Source organism: Papaver somniferum, chromosome 1 (genome assembly GCF_003573695.1).
Source record: "Papaver somniferum cultivar HN1 chromosome 1, ASM357369v1, whole genome shotgun sequence".
In the NCBI taxonomy this organism is placed as follows: Eukaryota; Viridiplantae; Streptophyta; class Magnoliopsida; order Ranunculales; family Papaveraceae; genus Papaver; species Papaver somniferum.
The window spans coordinates 199334933-199348900 of record NC_039358.1 but is presented as its reverse complement, the minus strand read 5'-3'; the positions used below and the strand labels follow the sequence as shown (position 1 = coordinate 199348900).

Sequence of the window (13968 nt, the reverse complement as noted above, 5' to 3'; positions counted from 1 at the left end):
AAACTAAATCATCATTATCATTCATTTTAATCATACTAATTATCATTATAATTCATCTCATACAATTATCATTCATTTTCATCTATACTCAATTCATCCATATTAAATTATCATACAAATTCATTATCATTCATTTTCATCATATAACTAATCAAATTATCATACAAATTCATCATCATTCATTTTCAAAATTATCATACAAATTCATTATCATTCATTATCACAAAAATCAAAATTTCATTTCTATTCATCACACATAATCAAATTAAATCCCTAAAAAAAAATCACAAATAATCAAATTAAACCATACACATATCATCTACATCATCTAAATAACAAATATCAATCATCAAATTCATTGAAATCGTACAAAAAATCAAAAATTAAAAATTTTAAACCTAAAATTTAAATTTGTTACCTTGAATGATTTCGTGGATGGAATCGCACCAAACCACCTTCAATCAATCACAAATCTGATGATGCACAAACGCACGGGAGGAATTTGTAAAACAACTTCTATAACTCAAGATCTCTGAGAAAGAAATTTGGGAGAGAAAAAGAAAATTTTGAGAAGAACTGTTAATGGAGGAAAGGTCGAGTTTTCTCTGAATGTATCGAGTTTTCTCAACGCCGAACAGAGCGGTGCGTCAACTTAGCTGACTATGGTCAAACGTCGCTTAGTTCGGCGTTGTACAAACGTTCTACTGTTCGGCGTTTAACGCCGCATTGTTAGGCGTTTCTCTGCTAGATTGGCCATCCCATAGGGGTTAGGAGGTTGCGCTATCTGACGTGGATAGCCAATCTAGCAGCTAAATATCTAGCCCATAGGACTTAGCCTTAGAGTGTTTACGTACTAAAAGTAGAAGCCAATTTCAAAAGTCACAAGTAAAAGCAATTTGATTCATAAGTCAAAAAAATATTTTTTGTGAAGCAAAAAAGATTTCAACTTTTGAGAATTACTTTTGCTTCTGTTTTCACTTTCTAGCTGCCGAACAGGCTCTTAAGTATGGACCGTGTAGTCCAGTCCATTTAGATAAGATCTTAGAAAAAGGACCTGCCAAACAAATATTGTGGATCTGAAGGTTTTAGCATTGTCAAAACAGTGGAACCCTTTTCCTCTTCCTCTTCTCAAATCACAATCCCACTATTCCAATTTAAACCTCACCATTCAAAATCTTATCTCCAAACAACAAGATCAGGAAAAATCCTTTCACTTTCATTCCTTTTCAACCTTTTTTGATCCAAAAATGCACAACCTTTACCTGACTAAACTGTTGTTATCTTTTTCAGTAGTTTGTACATTTCATTTGGATTCTCTAGTAACTAATTAACAAACAAACAAAAGGTTAATTTCATGCTTGTTTACCAAGTACAGTCTTAAAAGATAATTCGGTTTATAAGGAACCAAAGAAAAGTAAAGGTATGAAATTTATCAAGTGGGGGTGTCTATTCCTCTATTACACCACTTCTTGTTTCTGTTTAAGTCCATTATTTCTCATGGAATTTGTTTTCTGCAGATGGGTTTTACTTGCATTTCTTCTCTTTTCCAGAGCACACTCAGGTAATCTTCAGAACCCATTACTTATTTTTTTATGTAATTTCTTTCTTTTGATGAGATTCTGAAGAAATGGGTAGCTCTATAAGCATCAATTTGAGTTGGGTTTGTTGTTATTTTGGTTTCAGCTTTGGGTGTGGATGGATTGAATGGTGACACTAAAGTAAGAGGTGTGAACTTAGGTGGATGGTTAGTTCTTGAAGGATGGATTAAACCTTCACTATTTGATGGCATTCCCAATGGAGATATGCTTGTAGGTGTTTGTCAATTTGTGTCCTCTCAATTCTGAATTTTGTGGGTGTTTTATGGGGGGATTTGGAGTGGGGTTCTTGTAGTTTTGGTGGTTAATCCATTCGTGGAATTTGAAATGCAGGATGGAACACAGGTTCAGTTCAAATCGGTGAGCTTAAATAAGTATGTGACTGCACAGGATGGGGGAGGTCAAAGTGTCAGTGTAGATAGAGACGTTCCATCATCTTGGGAAACATTCAGAGTAAGTCTAAGAAATTTTAACTGGATTTACATTTTGTATGGACTGCTGAGCTGTGTAGCATATAATTCCACTTATCTGGGTTACTGAAAATGTAGGGTGCTAGAAGCATAGAGTAAGATTGTGTTGTTTTCTTCTGCATGTTAAAATGCACCCTGCTGAATTTACAATGTAGAGAATTGCGGATTATTTCTCATGAATTTTGCCCCCCGGCTGGTGTTCGATGAAATTTTTAGGAGCTTTGAAGTGTATTGCGATGGAAGACAAAAAATATCTTTTCCCCCAAAATTACCGGGTGTATATGACCACTATGTTTTGCAATCAAGTTAGGGTTGGTTAACATTGTGAGGAAGTGGCTGTCATTACAATCTAATTAAATTATTTTCTTCGTCTATTTGTTCCCGACATTACACAGATGAGCAATAAGAAAAGTATGGCAACACAATGTTCTTCGTCAATTTGTTTATTCATTAGAATATGCATCATTATACTTAGTTATGGATGCAGAAATGTGTATGTTTGATGATTGTGATGAAGATCATTCATGCAGCAGTGTCTGTTGTAGCAGTTATGGAGAGTATCTGAATCGGATTTTCAGTTTCGCACTCTAAAGGGACAGTTTCTATCTTGTGATGGAGTAGGGGCATCTGTCACTGCAACATCAGAGTTACCATCTTCAACAGAAACATTTCACATTGAAAGGAATAACAATAACAGAGTTCATATTAAACTTTCCAGCGGGACATATCTGCAGGTGTGATATTCTCATCCTTTTGATTTATTCTTTTTCCTCTTTGCTTCATTGAAAATATGAGGAACTTCTGTGCTGGCAGTAACTTCATACCAATTCTTCTCTGATATTTTGATTTTGTTAGGTGTCTTCTAAAAATGAGCTCACAGCAGACTATCCAGGGGTCCCAGGATGGGATGATAATGCAGCCACATTTGAAATGACAATTGTGGCTAATATCTTGCACGGGGATTATCAGCTTGCCAATGGATATGGACATGATAAGGCGAAAGAAGTGCTTAGTGTAATTTCCAGTATCTCTTAACTTTTAATGTCTCATATCCATAGTAATCCACATTAAGATCAACTGCATGCGTTAAAATTGCTTTTATATTCCTTAGAAAATTGTGACTTTACTGAGATTAATGACCCTGGTTAGGAAGGAACCTGTTCGATTTTCGACTCACGTGTCACATGTCCTTGGCTTAACACCTGTGTAAAAAGCGACATGGTAGTATATGAACGGTCTCTAACTTTGTCCCTTTCACATGAACTGCAGAAACATAGAAGTAGCTATATCAGACCAGAAGACTTTCAGTTTCTTTACGAACACGGAATAAACACAGTGAGAATTCCTGTTGGCTGGTGGATTGCAGAGGATCCGAATCCACCTGCTCCTTACATTGGGGGAAGTTTGGCATCTCTAGATGATGCATTCTCCTGGGCACAGTGGGTCTCTCTTTCTTGATTTTCTTTCCATTGTTCCAAGTGTTGTCTAACATACAGTTACTATTGTTATCTGAAAAGTGATTGACATGTACTTCCGCAACTTTTCGTGCAGGACGTATAACATGAAATGCATTATTGACCTCCATGCAGCTCCTGGTTCCCAAAATGGGATGGAGCACAGTTCCAGTCGAGATGGTTCTACTGACTGGCCGACATCTCCAGCATACATCTCTCAAAGCCTTGATGTTATTGATTTCCTAGCTTCCAGGTAAAATACATATATCTCTAGATAAAACTACTCTTTTGCCAGTCTATGGGGATTCCGCCCTCAAATACACTCTCATTCAGCCCATTCAAACAAACTACTAAACATCCCCTGAACATTTGAGAATCAGGTTGACTCGTATTTCATTTGCAGGTACGGAAACCATCCTGCTCTATTGGGGATTGAACTTTTGAATGAACCATCTGCTTCTGGCGTTTCTCTTGATATTTTGGTCTCGTACTACTCAAAGGGATACCAAATAGTGAGAAACCATTCATCTACAGCTTATGTAATAGTGTGCCAGAGGATTGGCAATGCAGACCCGCTAGAGCTTTATCATGCCAACATTGGTTTATCAAACGTTGTGGTGGATTTGCACTACTATAATCTTTTTGATAATTTCTTCTCTAATATGAGCACGTCGGAGAATATTCAGTTCGTACATAAAAGCAGGGAAACTCAAGTGGAATCCTTAAATGCTGCTAATGGGCCACTAGTTTTTGTTGGTAAGATTTTGTTCTCATTAAGCTTATTTGTGAAAAATATGATTTATGTTTCTTTGAAATTCTCATTTACACAGGTTTTGCCTGTTTGTTACAAAACAAAAGAAGTAGTATTTGGTTTAGCAATTTGAAATTGGGATAAGTTTTAACGGAAATGGATACAGGGGAGTGGGTGAATGAATGGAGCGTCGCCAATGGGTCTCAGATGGATTATCAAGAATTCGGTAGAGCACAATTGGATGTGTATGATACAGCTTCTTTTGGATGGGCATATTGGACACTCAAGAATGATAGGAATCACTGGGATTTGGAGTGGAACATCAGGAACAATTACTTACAGTTAGGTAAATGCAAATCCTACATCATTTGTTCAGTACTAGTTAGAACCTGTAACTTGTAAGATGTTTTGATTTCTCACCATGCATGTTGGATTGGGTTCTGTGTATTCCTGACAGACTTTTATGGTTCCTCATAGGCCAAAAATCTTTACCGGCATGGGGTTATGGATATCTTGATGCAGGTGGTTTGCCGAATAAGCAGATGCAAAGCTATTTCTTGCTACTTGTATCGGCCTGCAGTTATCTCTACTTGCGGCAGATATTGTAATACACCCTGGCTGGTTTCTGCTTTTTTTCTTTTCTCTTTTCTTTTGTACTTGTTTTATGTTTCTGTTAAAAAAAAGCCTCCCTCGTAGAGGAATACATCTCGTGAGCGTATAATATGCAAGTGGTCAAAATGTTTATGAGCAAGTCATACGGTGGAATCCAACCTATTCCAAGTGTGGAAAATCCATGAAATGTCAAGTCTAATGGCTTCCAAGTTGGAGTCTTCCACAGAAAATCCAAGCAGGGTTCCATGATTTGGTGGAATGGTCCGTGGAATCCATGGAAAACGCTAATAAGAATAGCGTAAAACACTATTAACAATAGCGTACTAAAAGACAAAAAACGCTAATAAGAATGGAGCTTAGCTCCATTAAGAATGACGTTTTTTTTATCCGTATATTTAAACTGAGTTGTTGAGAATCTAACGGCTGAGAAAAAAACGCTATTAAGAATATATTTCTACTATTCCACCATTACACTTGCGCTTCCATCCATAGTTCCAAGTGCTGAGGTGGCGTGAAAGATGGAAGATGGATGGATTCCACCATAAGACTTGCTCTAAGAACGATTTTGTAAGGACCATGGTTTTTTTGGGGGACCATGGTCTTATTAGGCCAACCTCCATATACTTATAAGGGGTGTCCCAAAGTTAGGTAAATACCCATTTACCCTTTACTTTAATTTAAATTAAAACTAACTTAATAACTATATAAATCTAATCATATACATCTAATCTAAATGAATTTATTAACCAAAATCAAAATCAAAATCAAAAGAGCAATCAAAAATTTTTAGTTTTGAAAAAAAGTTTATTTTCTTCTTCTTCTTCTCTCTTTCCTTGACGTTCCTTGTTCGATTGAAAAACCCATCAATCTTTTTAATTCGTTTTTGGATAGGAAAATTGAGTAGAAATCATCAAAACATGGTTTAAATGGATGTTAAAGTGGCATGTTCGGTTAGGAATAGTTTTAAAAAAACTAGTTTTGTAACCGAACATTCTGAAACCAAGAACACGAAGAACACTTCGGTTATCACGAATTTAATTTTTCATAACCGAACTCCGAGTTCGGTTGGTTCGCAAAAAATTCTAAAACTGGTTAGTAACCGAACTCTACCAATAATACCAAAAAAAAAAACAAAAATAATGTAACCGAACTGTGTTATTTTTCCTACTATGTTGAGTTATGATATAACCGAACTTTACCTACCTTGTTCGGTTGGTTCGCAAAAATTTCTAAAACTACCTAGTAACCGAACTCTACTTATATTCCAAAAAGAATTTTTTTTTCCAATGTAACCGAATTGTGTTATTTTGCCTACTATGTTGAGTTTCAATTTAATCGAACTTGTTCCACTATGTTCGGTTTGTTCGCAAAAAATCTTGACAAACCGAACTCTTCACTAAATTGCATACATGTGGAGTTCGGTTAGATATGTTGTTGGGTTAAAGTTTGCGAACCAACCGAACATTACTCTGTAAGTCCTACAAACAAAGTTCGGTAACCTGCGTGTATGGAAAAGGTAACCAAACAACTAAAAACCTCCATTAAAGAACGAGTTCGGTAACCTGCGTATATGGAAAAGGTAACAGAACTACACTTTCATATGAGTTCGGTAACATGTTCTTCACATAAGGTAACCGAACAAGCCCAAATCTACCCTAAAAATTTACAGTTTTTTGAAAATTTTGAGCAATTCAACCAACATTATCTAAGTTTGAAACATACCAGGATACCCAAATACTCTTCCTTCGGTTGTGGTTGGTAAAATCCTTTGTTTTTCATGTTTCCTTCTTCATCTTCTCCAACTTTACTCTCTCAATAATTCTGCTTCTTTTAAAAAAAAAAACCATCTGATTTTTTAATCTCATTAATTATCTTTAACTTAATCATTTTACTAATCACTACACTAACTATTATTAACACAAACTAATCATTACCAAAATATTAATATAAATATCTAGATAAGAGGCGATCTAGATTTACTTCTAATGTCTTTACCCAAAATAAAACTATGGTCCTCAAAATAACCATGGTCCCCAAAAAACCGTTCATGTTTAAACAGTATCGAACAAGTCATCATTAATCAAGAACAGTTGAGGCCCAATGGGTATATATGTTTTCTTTGATATTACCTACACCCATTCTTTACAGTCTCCATTATAGATTTACATATCCTCATTTGGGGAACTAATTTTATTGCAATACCTTTAAATCTGCCTAAATGTTGTTATATTAGTGGAGAGTCAGAGATACAGCCTGTTTTCTGTTCTCTGGTGGAAAGTCGGAGATATGGCGTGTTTTCTGCCTTTCTTTCCCGTGTTAGCCTGCATTCGTCCCTCCGCCTTTAAGTGACTAGGGTATCCACACAGGGGCATGTACTCTACCATGACTATTGGTAATGCTACTTGTTTATGTAGCACTAGTTACGCTTATGAAACTATCTGGTTAAGTGGATTCTCAAAATTCTTACTTGGGTAGTAAACACAACAACGGCTCCGTTTAAGAGCAATTACAAAATGATAAACAACGATTCTACGAGTCCAAATGACTGATGATAATGATACCTGAAAAATCATAGGAGGGATCTCAACCATTAACTTAAAAATCCAGAGCCCCGTAATTCATAACATTCACATACTGGACCAAATTACAAATGATTCGTTTATCAAAAAAACATCACAAAAAGAAAATCTGAGTCATGGTGCTTACAGAACTACTCCATGTCTCAAGGCTTAAACACACTCATTTTTGCGTTAAATATACTTTATGTGCTTTTTAACACGCTTTAGAGGCGTTAAGCATACTTCATGTGTTCCTTTGGTGGTCCTCTTGATTGAGGACTTGCCGTGGAGAAAGAGGACATGCCATAACTAAAAAACAACTGCCCCTGTCTTGGGTTTCACCAGTCAAACCTTTTCTCCAGCGGGTCAAGCAGGGAAGGTATCTATACTTTTATCCTATAGAAAATATAAAATCACTTGGTGAACAGCCACTTGATTGACAGTTTATACCTATCGCCGTGAAGCACACTCCACAAGCCTTAAACCATACTCCATTTGATGGTCCTTTTGATACAAAATTGCCAATTTACCATAGAGAAAAATGACCTACCATAACTAAAAAACAACTGCGTCTGTCTTGACTCACCGGTCAAGTCTTTTCTCTTGCGGGTAAAGCAGGATAGGTATCTAACAGTTGCACAATTAACTACTTTCATCCGATAAAAAACAAATCAGTTGGCAGACAGCCTCTTGATTGCAGATGGTGACGGAGTTTATTTTTATTTTTCTAGTTAACACGTATCCAGTTAGACGGATTTTCTACTCAAAGATGGTGTGCACCAAGGGGCATGCATCCTATCACGACTCTTATAAATAGTCTACTTCAGCTTCTTCTTTCTGCATGTGTCTTGTGTTTACTCAATTATTTATCATGGAATCTGTTTCTTGCAAATGGCTTTTACTTTGGTTCCTTTACCTTTCTTGGGCACACTCCGGTAATCTTCATTCTTTTATTTAATAATTTTTCTTCTTTTGGTTAGATTTTGTTGTTTGAAGAAATGGGTATCTGAGCGAGTTTCATTTATTTGATTTTAGCTTTGGCTCTGGACGAATTAAATGGTGCTGTAGTAAAAGGTGTGAACTTGGGTGGATGGTTGGTTCTTGAAGGATTCATTACGCGTTCACTATTTGAGGGCATTCCCAACAGAGAGATGCTTGTAAGTGTTCTTTATGGGGGTGATTTTGTGGGATTTTTATTTGGGTTCTTGTAAGTTTGGTGGTGGTTAACCTATTTGTTGACGTTCATAATGCAGGACGGGACAAAAGTCCAGTTCAGATCTTTGAGCTTAAATAAGTATGTAAGTGCACAGAAGGGAGGAGATTCCGGCATCGTCACGGTTGACATTGACAAAGCTGATACCTGGGAAACCTTCAGAGTAAGACAAGTCACAGGGAAAGTTAACCAAGATATTCATACTTTTAGTTTTTAGCCTGTTTGTGTGGTCGTCAGTTCCTCTCTTTTTTGGGTCACATTTGTTGGACGCTTACGTGGGAAACCCCTACAGGGATCCCATGTACCCTTTTTCTTCTTTGAAGTTCATAAATTAATGTTGTAATAGAGTAAGCAGGCATGTTCCCTTTCTATGTAACAGATACCAGAATGTATAAATCGAGACGTGTGAGGACCATTAACATGTACTGTGTTTTTGAATCAGTTATGGAGACTATCTGAAAGGGACTTCCAGTTACGCACCCTCCATGGACAATTTCTATCTTGTGATGGAGAAGGAGCCACTGTCCTGGCAAAATCAGTTTCACCGGATTCAAAAGAAACATTTTCCATTGAAAAGAATGACGATGGTAATGTTTATATTAAACATTCGAGCGGTAAATATCTTCAGGTATGATACTCCCAGCCACTGAGAAACACCTAACCTCTGTCAAATATTATATATCTTCATATTTTCTTTATTCTTTTAGGTGTCTGGCAATGAGCTCAGAGCAGACCATGAAGGTATCCCTACAAGGGATGAATATGGAGCCACATTTCATATGATAATAAATGGAAGCATGAAGGGAGATTACCAGCTCGGCAATGGATATGGACTTGAAACTGCAACAGAAGTGCTTAGAGTAATTCACGTCATCTCTTAAATTCCCCATTCATGTGCTTAATTTATAATATTTTTCACTTGAACTACAGAATCACAGAAGCAATTTCGTTACACAAGCAGACTTTCAGTTTCTTAGCAGAAACGGTATAAACACCGTGAGGATTCCTGTTGGGTGGTGGATTGCTCAAGATCCCCCACCAGCTCCTTATGTCGGGGGAAGTTTGGAGTATCTAGACAAAGCATTCGAATGGGCACAGTTGGTGTTTCTTTCTTTTCTCATTTTATTTCGGTTATTATTTGAGTCTTTGAGAGGTGATTAATATTTGTACTTTCATAACATGTGAGTGCAGGCTGTATGAGATGAAATGCATAATCGACCTTCATGCAGCTCCGGGTTCCCAAAATGGTATGGAGCATAGTTCTAGCCGAGATGGTACCATTGACTGGCCCACATCTGAAGAAAACATCAAGGAAAGCCTTCGTGCCATAGATTTCCTAGCTTCCAAGTAAGTTATGTTTATCTCTAAATATAACTACTCTTATAGGTGTCTTGAGGATTTCTTCTAGTTGATTTCTCCCAAAATTTGCCCATAGGGTAATGATAATTACATATAAAGCTCCTAATGAGCATGTCATCCTTCATTTGCAGGTATGGAAACCATGATGCTCTATTGGGGATTGAACTTTTGAATGAACCACATGCTCCTAATGTTTCTCCCGGTATCTTAAAGAAGTACTACAAAGACGGATATGACATTGTGAGGAGACATTCGGACAAAGCTTATGTAATCATGTGTCAGAGGATTGGCGAGGGTTCAAATCTGACGAGACTTTATAATGCCATTGCCGACATGGGTTTATCGAAAGTTGTGTTTGATCTGCACTACTACAATCTCTACATTGATTTGTTCTTTAATAAGAGCCCACAACAGAACATCGATTACATAAAAAACGAAAGAAAATCTGAAATCAAATCCCTAAACGCTGGACCGCTGGTATTTATTGGTAAGGCTTGTCGTTCCCGTTGGATTTTATTGTTAGAAACATAATTTGTGTGTGTTCTACTAGTTTCCCATGTCACCTCAAAACAAGAGAAATAGTTTGTTTACAGCAACATTAAAAACCGAAAGTCAGTTATGAGTTTTGATGGAAATGGTACAGGGGAGTGGACGAACCAATTTGGAAATGGCGGGTACTCTTCAATAGAATATCAAAAGTATGGTAAAGCACAGTTGGCTGTTTATGGTTCAGCTTCTTTTGGATGGGCATATTGGACACTCAAGATTGAAAAAAACCGTCACTGGGATCTCATGTGGAACATCAAGAACAAAACCCTGCAGTTATAGGTAGGAACAACTCCAACATCATTTGCTACTTTATATCACATTTTGTGTAACTCTGCTCAGCTTCTATTCTTTGTGGATAGGTCGAACAACATCGCCCGGGTAATGATTCATTTGATGCTCGCAAGTCACCAAGTAAGCAAATACTAAGCAATTTACAGCTATTCGTATTGGCATGTGACATCTCTACTTCCACCGGATAATAATGTAATACAATAAACCCACTCTAAGAATAAATTTCATGAATCATGAAGTGTATGGTCTAGACTTAGACCGTTTATTAAATAAGAATAAGCTCTATGTTGTAATAAGTTATGTCTCAATGTTTATGACTCAATATATTTTACTTAATGGAGAATATGAATAGTTTTTATCATCACTTTCATATGCTTATCTACTTAATAAACAAACAAATAAAACGCATGGTAAAAATCATAAATAGTCAATACATAGCCAGGATATTCATAGGACACATTCAAAATAACAAATGAATGGAAGATAAACTTTTAAGACTTATGGATAGTGAAAGAAAGAATAGCAAACAAAGTTGATGTGAGTGTAAGAAAAACAAGTATAAGAGCACCCACAAACGAAACGATTGCCCAAGGACTATGGAAGTAATCGCGCTTCAATGTTGCTCTCCACACATGCCAACGAGTCTTATAATACGTGTTTACTTGATCACATAACTCGGAGTAATAGAAGTTTGCAAGAGTTACCTCACAACAAAGCTTATTAAAAAGCGCAGCAACATCTTCATCGTCACCTAGATAGTTTGTCATGATCCCTTCCTTACGAAGAACTCCAACATCTTCACCTGTGTTAATCAAACTATCCATGAAAAATGCATAAGAAGTCATGTAAGTCACATGCCCATCACAACATTGTTCAGAAGCAATCAAATTCCTCAACAATGTGTCAGTCTGATCTTGAACAATTATGGAAGGAATTTCCATAACTCCGTCCCTAAATTTGATATCCAAGAAACTACCAGTTGTAGAACTCTTTGCGAACTTTACTCCTGCGCGTTTCAATTCTGTCACACTGGGTATAAACTTCCATGAACTTTTCTTCGGTTTATTTTTAGGTGCCTGAGGCAAGTCATGGAATGTCTTTCCTAATAAATCAAGCAAATGTTTTCCTTCACTACCCGAGAAACTTGTTTGGATAACTTCTTTACCTCGAGGCATCAATGGATCGAAGAATTTTAAAGAAAGAATGCTTATGGAAACACCATGTAGCTCTTCTTTCAGTGCAGGCACATTGAACAAACAATTAAGAACCACCATAGGCAGCTGGTTTTCAAGTAACACCAAATCACGAACCAAACTCGACAAACCCCAAATGTTGCCAAATATGGGATCATCTCGTTCAATCTTGACCTCCCCCGCACTTTTTCTAAACAATTCAATCATGAACAGACCATCAATAACCATCATTTCTACGAATTCTTCGCTAGTTAGCTCAATAGGCTCAGAGTAACACTTTCGAGCTTCATCTTCAATTCTTCCCATATATGCAACACACTCTTCCAACTTAGTCACTCCTATGGGTGTTGTTCGAGAAAGTAAAGCATGAGCGTAGCGCAACTTATGATCTTCCATTGCTGCTAAACTACCTGCTCCCCGATGAAACGGTCCGATGGAGATCATTTCCGGCGTGTATGCAAATTTGTTTAATTTACGGAACTTTTCATGTACCCGATAAATTGAACATTGGGTTGTAGCAGATGATGATGGAATTGACTTATCTAGCTTTAGTTTAATTGAATTTGCTAACACTTTGTTTTCATTTGTTATTTCTATGGCAACATATTTTTCTGCTTCTCCATTCATAATTAAAAAATTAACTACTTAAGGATTACAAAACCAAAAGAAAGAAACAAATGAAATGAAATGATACGACAAGATATGTAAGACCAAACCTGATAGAGCGGAATTGAGATGGACTTGATGAGCTGCAGCTCTGAAGTGAATTTCTAGAGAGAGAAATGGATGTTTTAGTAATGAAACTCCATGGAAATTGATTGGGGAGTTGAAAGGAAAGAGGAAATGATTGTAAAATGAAAGTCAATAGAAGAAACGAGACTTGGAAACGCGTTTCAATATGTGGACAGCATCGTAACTAAAAATGAAATATGGGCTTTAAACTTAAGGCTTATGATAACTGGATAGATGGGTTGGGTTTACTGCGACTAAGAGCAAGAATGGGTTTTTGGGCACCACTCCTTTGTGGTGGAGGAGTAGGGGGAGCATGGGCCGCTATGGACCAGTTTTCATCTTATCCGCATTCAATCCAATTCATTTTAAATTTGTCATCCGCATCCAATCCAACGTCCAACGGATTTGTATCCAATGAATTCACGGATGGACGGATTGAATGCGGATAATCCAATGAATTTGTTTTACAACTAAAATTTATAATCGAGAAATAGAGGCAACAAGTTTATATATGGATCGTTTTAGAAATAAGACTATATTATTTAAGGGTATAAAATTGGATATAAATATTATGGTTTGAAGTTACTCAAAATTTGAAGAGGAAAAAAACTCGGCCCCTTTAAAATAAATGTTATTGTTGTACTTGGGGATCAAATATGCCCACCTATTCATATATTGGTCTTGTATCTTGTAAGCTCATCAAAGTAAGACATGAAAGGAATACCGAATTTGGCAAAAAAAAAAATGTACTAACTTCATATGTATACCAAGAAGTTTGATAAAAAAAAAGTACTATCGGGTATGGATGTCCAATGGATTTTCAAAATTGCATCAGGGCGCAATCTGTAATCCGTTGGATTTCAAAAATCCCATAACATTCAATCCGTTAGCGAACGATTCAGACCCACCCGCAAAATTACGGATGATCCCGACTAAATCCGCGGATTGCGGGCCAAATGCTTAGCCCCTATGAGGGACCATGATTTTACTCTGGGTAAGATTTTAGAAGTAAATTGAAGCCACCTCTTATCCAAATACTTATGCTAATACCCAAATTTCCCTTTTTAATTAAGTAAATGTAATGATTAGTTAAATTATTAAGTTAAGTAATTAATTATTTGTGAGGAACATACAATTGGGGTATACTAAAACTAATTTGGGGATATAGGAAAAAGACAAAAACAAGATTTA

The 13968-nt window shown here is 36.6% G+C and overlaps 3 protein-coding genes across 5 annotated transcripts; 2 read left to right on the top strand and 1 right to left on the bottom strand.

Annotated features, from left to right (window-relative positions):
- Positions 1-1069: 1069 nt before the first annotated feature.
- On the top strand, positions 1070-5069 carry LOC113311753 (glucan 1,3-beta-glucosidase A-like). 3 transcript variants are annotated; one of them, XM_026560565.1, is made up of 11 exons: positions 1070-1420; positions 1518-1561; positions 1684-1808; positions 1929-2048; positions 2614-2799; positions 2921-3079; positions 3335-3504; positions 3617-3772; positions 3923-4275; positions 4437-4616; positions 4748-5069. In XM_026560565.1, exons 3-11 carry the CDS (start codon positions 1803-1805, stop codon positions 4876-4878), a joined length of 1461 nt encoding a protein of 486 aa, XP_026416350.1. In that variant the 5' UTR covers positions 1070-1420; positions 1518-1561; positions 1684-1802; the 3' UTR covers positions 4879-5069. The 3 variants fall into 3 exon arrangements, with proteins under 3 accessions (XP_026416350.1, XP_026416346.1, XP_026416338.1); XM_026560561.1 differs by lacking the exon at positions 1070-1420 and having other exon boundaries at positions 1443-1561; positions 4437-4611; XM_026560553.1 differs by lacking the exon at positions 1070-1420 and having other exon boundaries at positions 1443-1561.
- A 3168-nt stretch (positions 5070-8237) lies between these two features.
- On the top strand, positions 8238-11208 carry LOC113311740 (glucan 1,3-beta-glucosidase A-like). Its single transcript, XM_026560542.1, has 10 exons — positions 8238-8375; positions 8476-8597; positions 8694-8816; positions 9096-9281; positions 9361-9513; positions 9584-9750; positions 9845-10000; positions 10144-10499; positions 10656-10840; positions 10921-11208. Exons 1-9 carry the CDS (start codon positions 8282-8284, stop codon positions 10838-10840), a joined length of 1542 nt encoding a protein of 513 aa, XP_026416327.1. The 5' UTR covers positions 8238-8281; the 3' UTR covers positions 10921-11208.
- Positions 11209-11258: 50 nt separating this feature from the next.
- LOC113311748 (UPF0481 protein At3g47200-like) lies at positions 11259-12918 on the bottom strand. The gene has a single exon (XM_026560548.1). It carries the CDS (start codon positions 12670-12672, stop codon positions 11344-11346), a length of 1329 nt encoding a protein of 442 aa, XP_026416333.1. The 5' UTR covers positions 12673-12918; the 3' UTR covers positions 11259-11343.
- Between the last annotated feature and the right edge of the window lie 1050 nt (positions 12919-13968).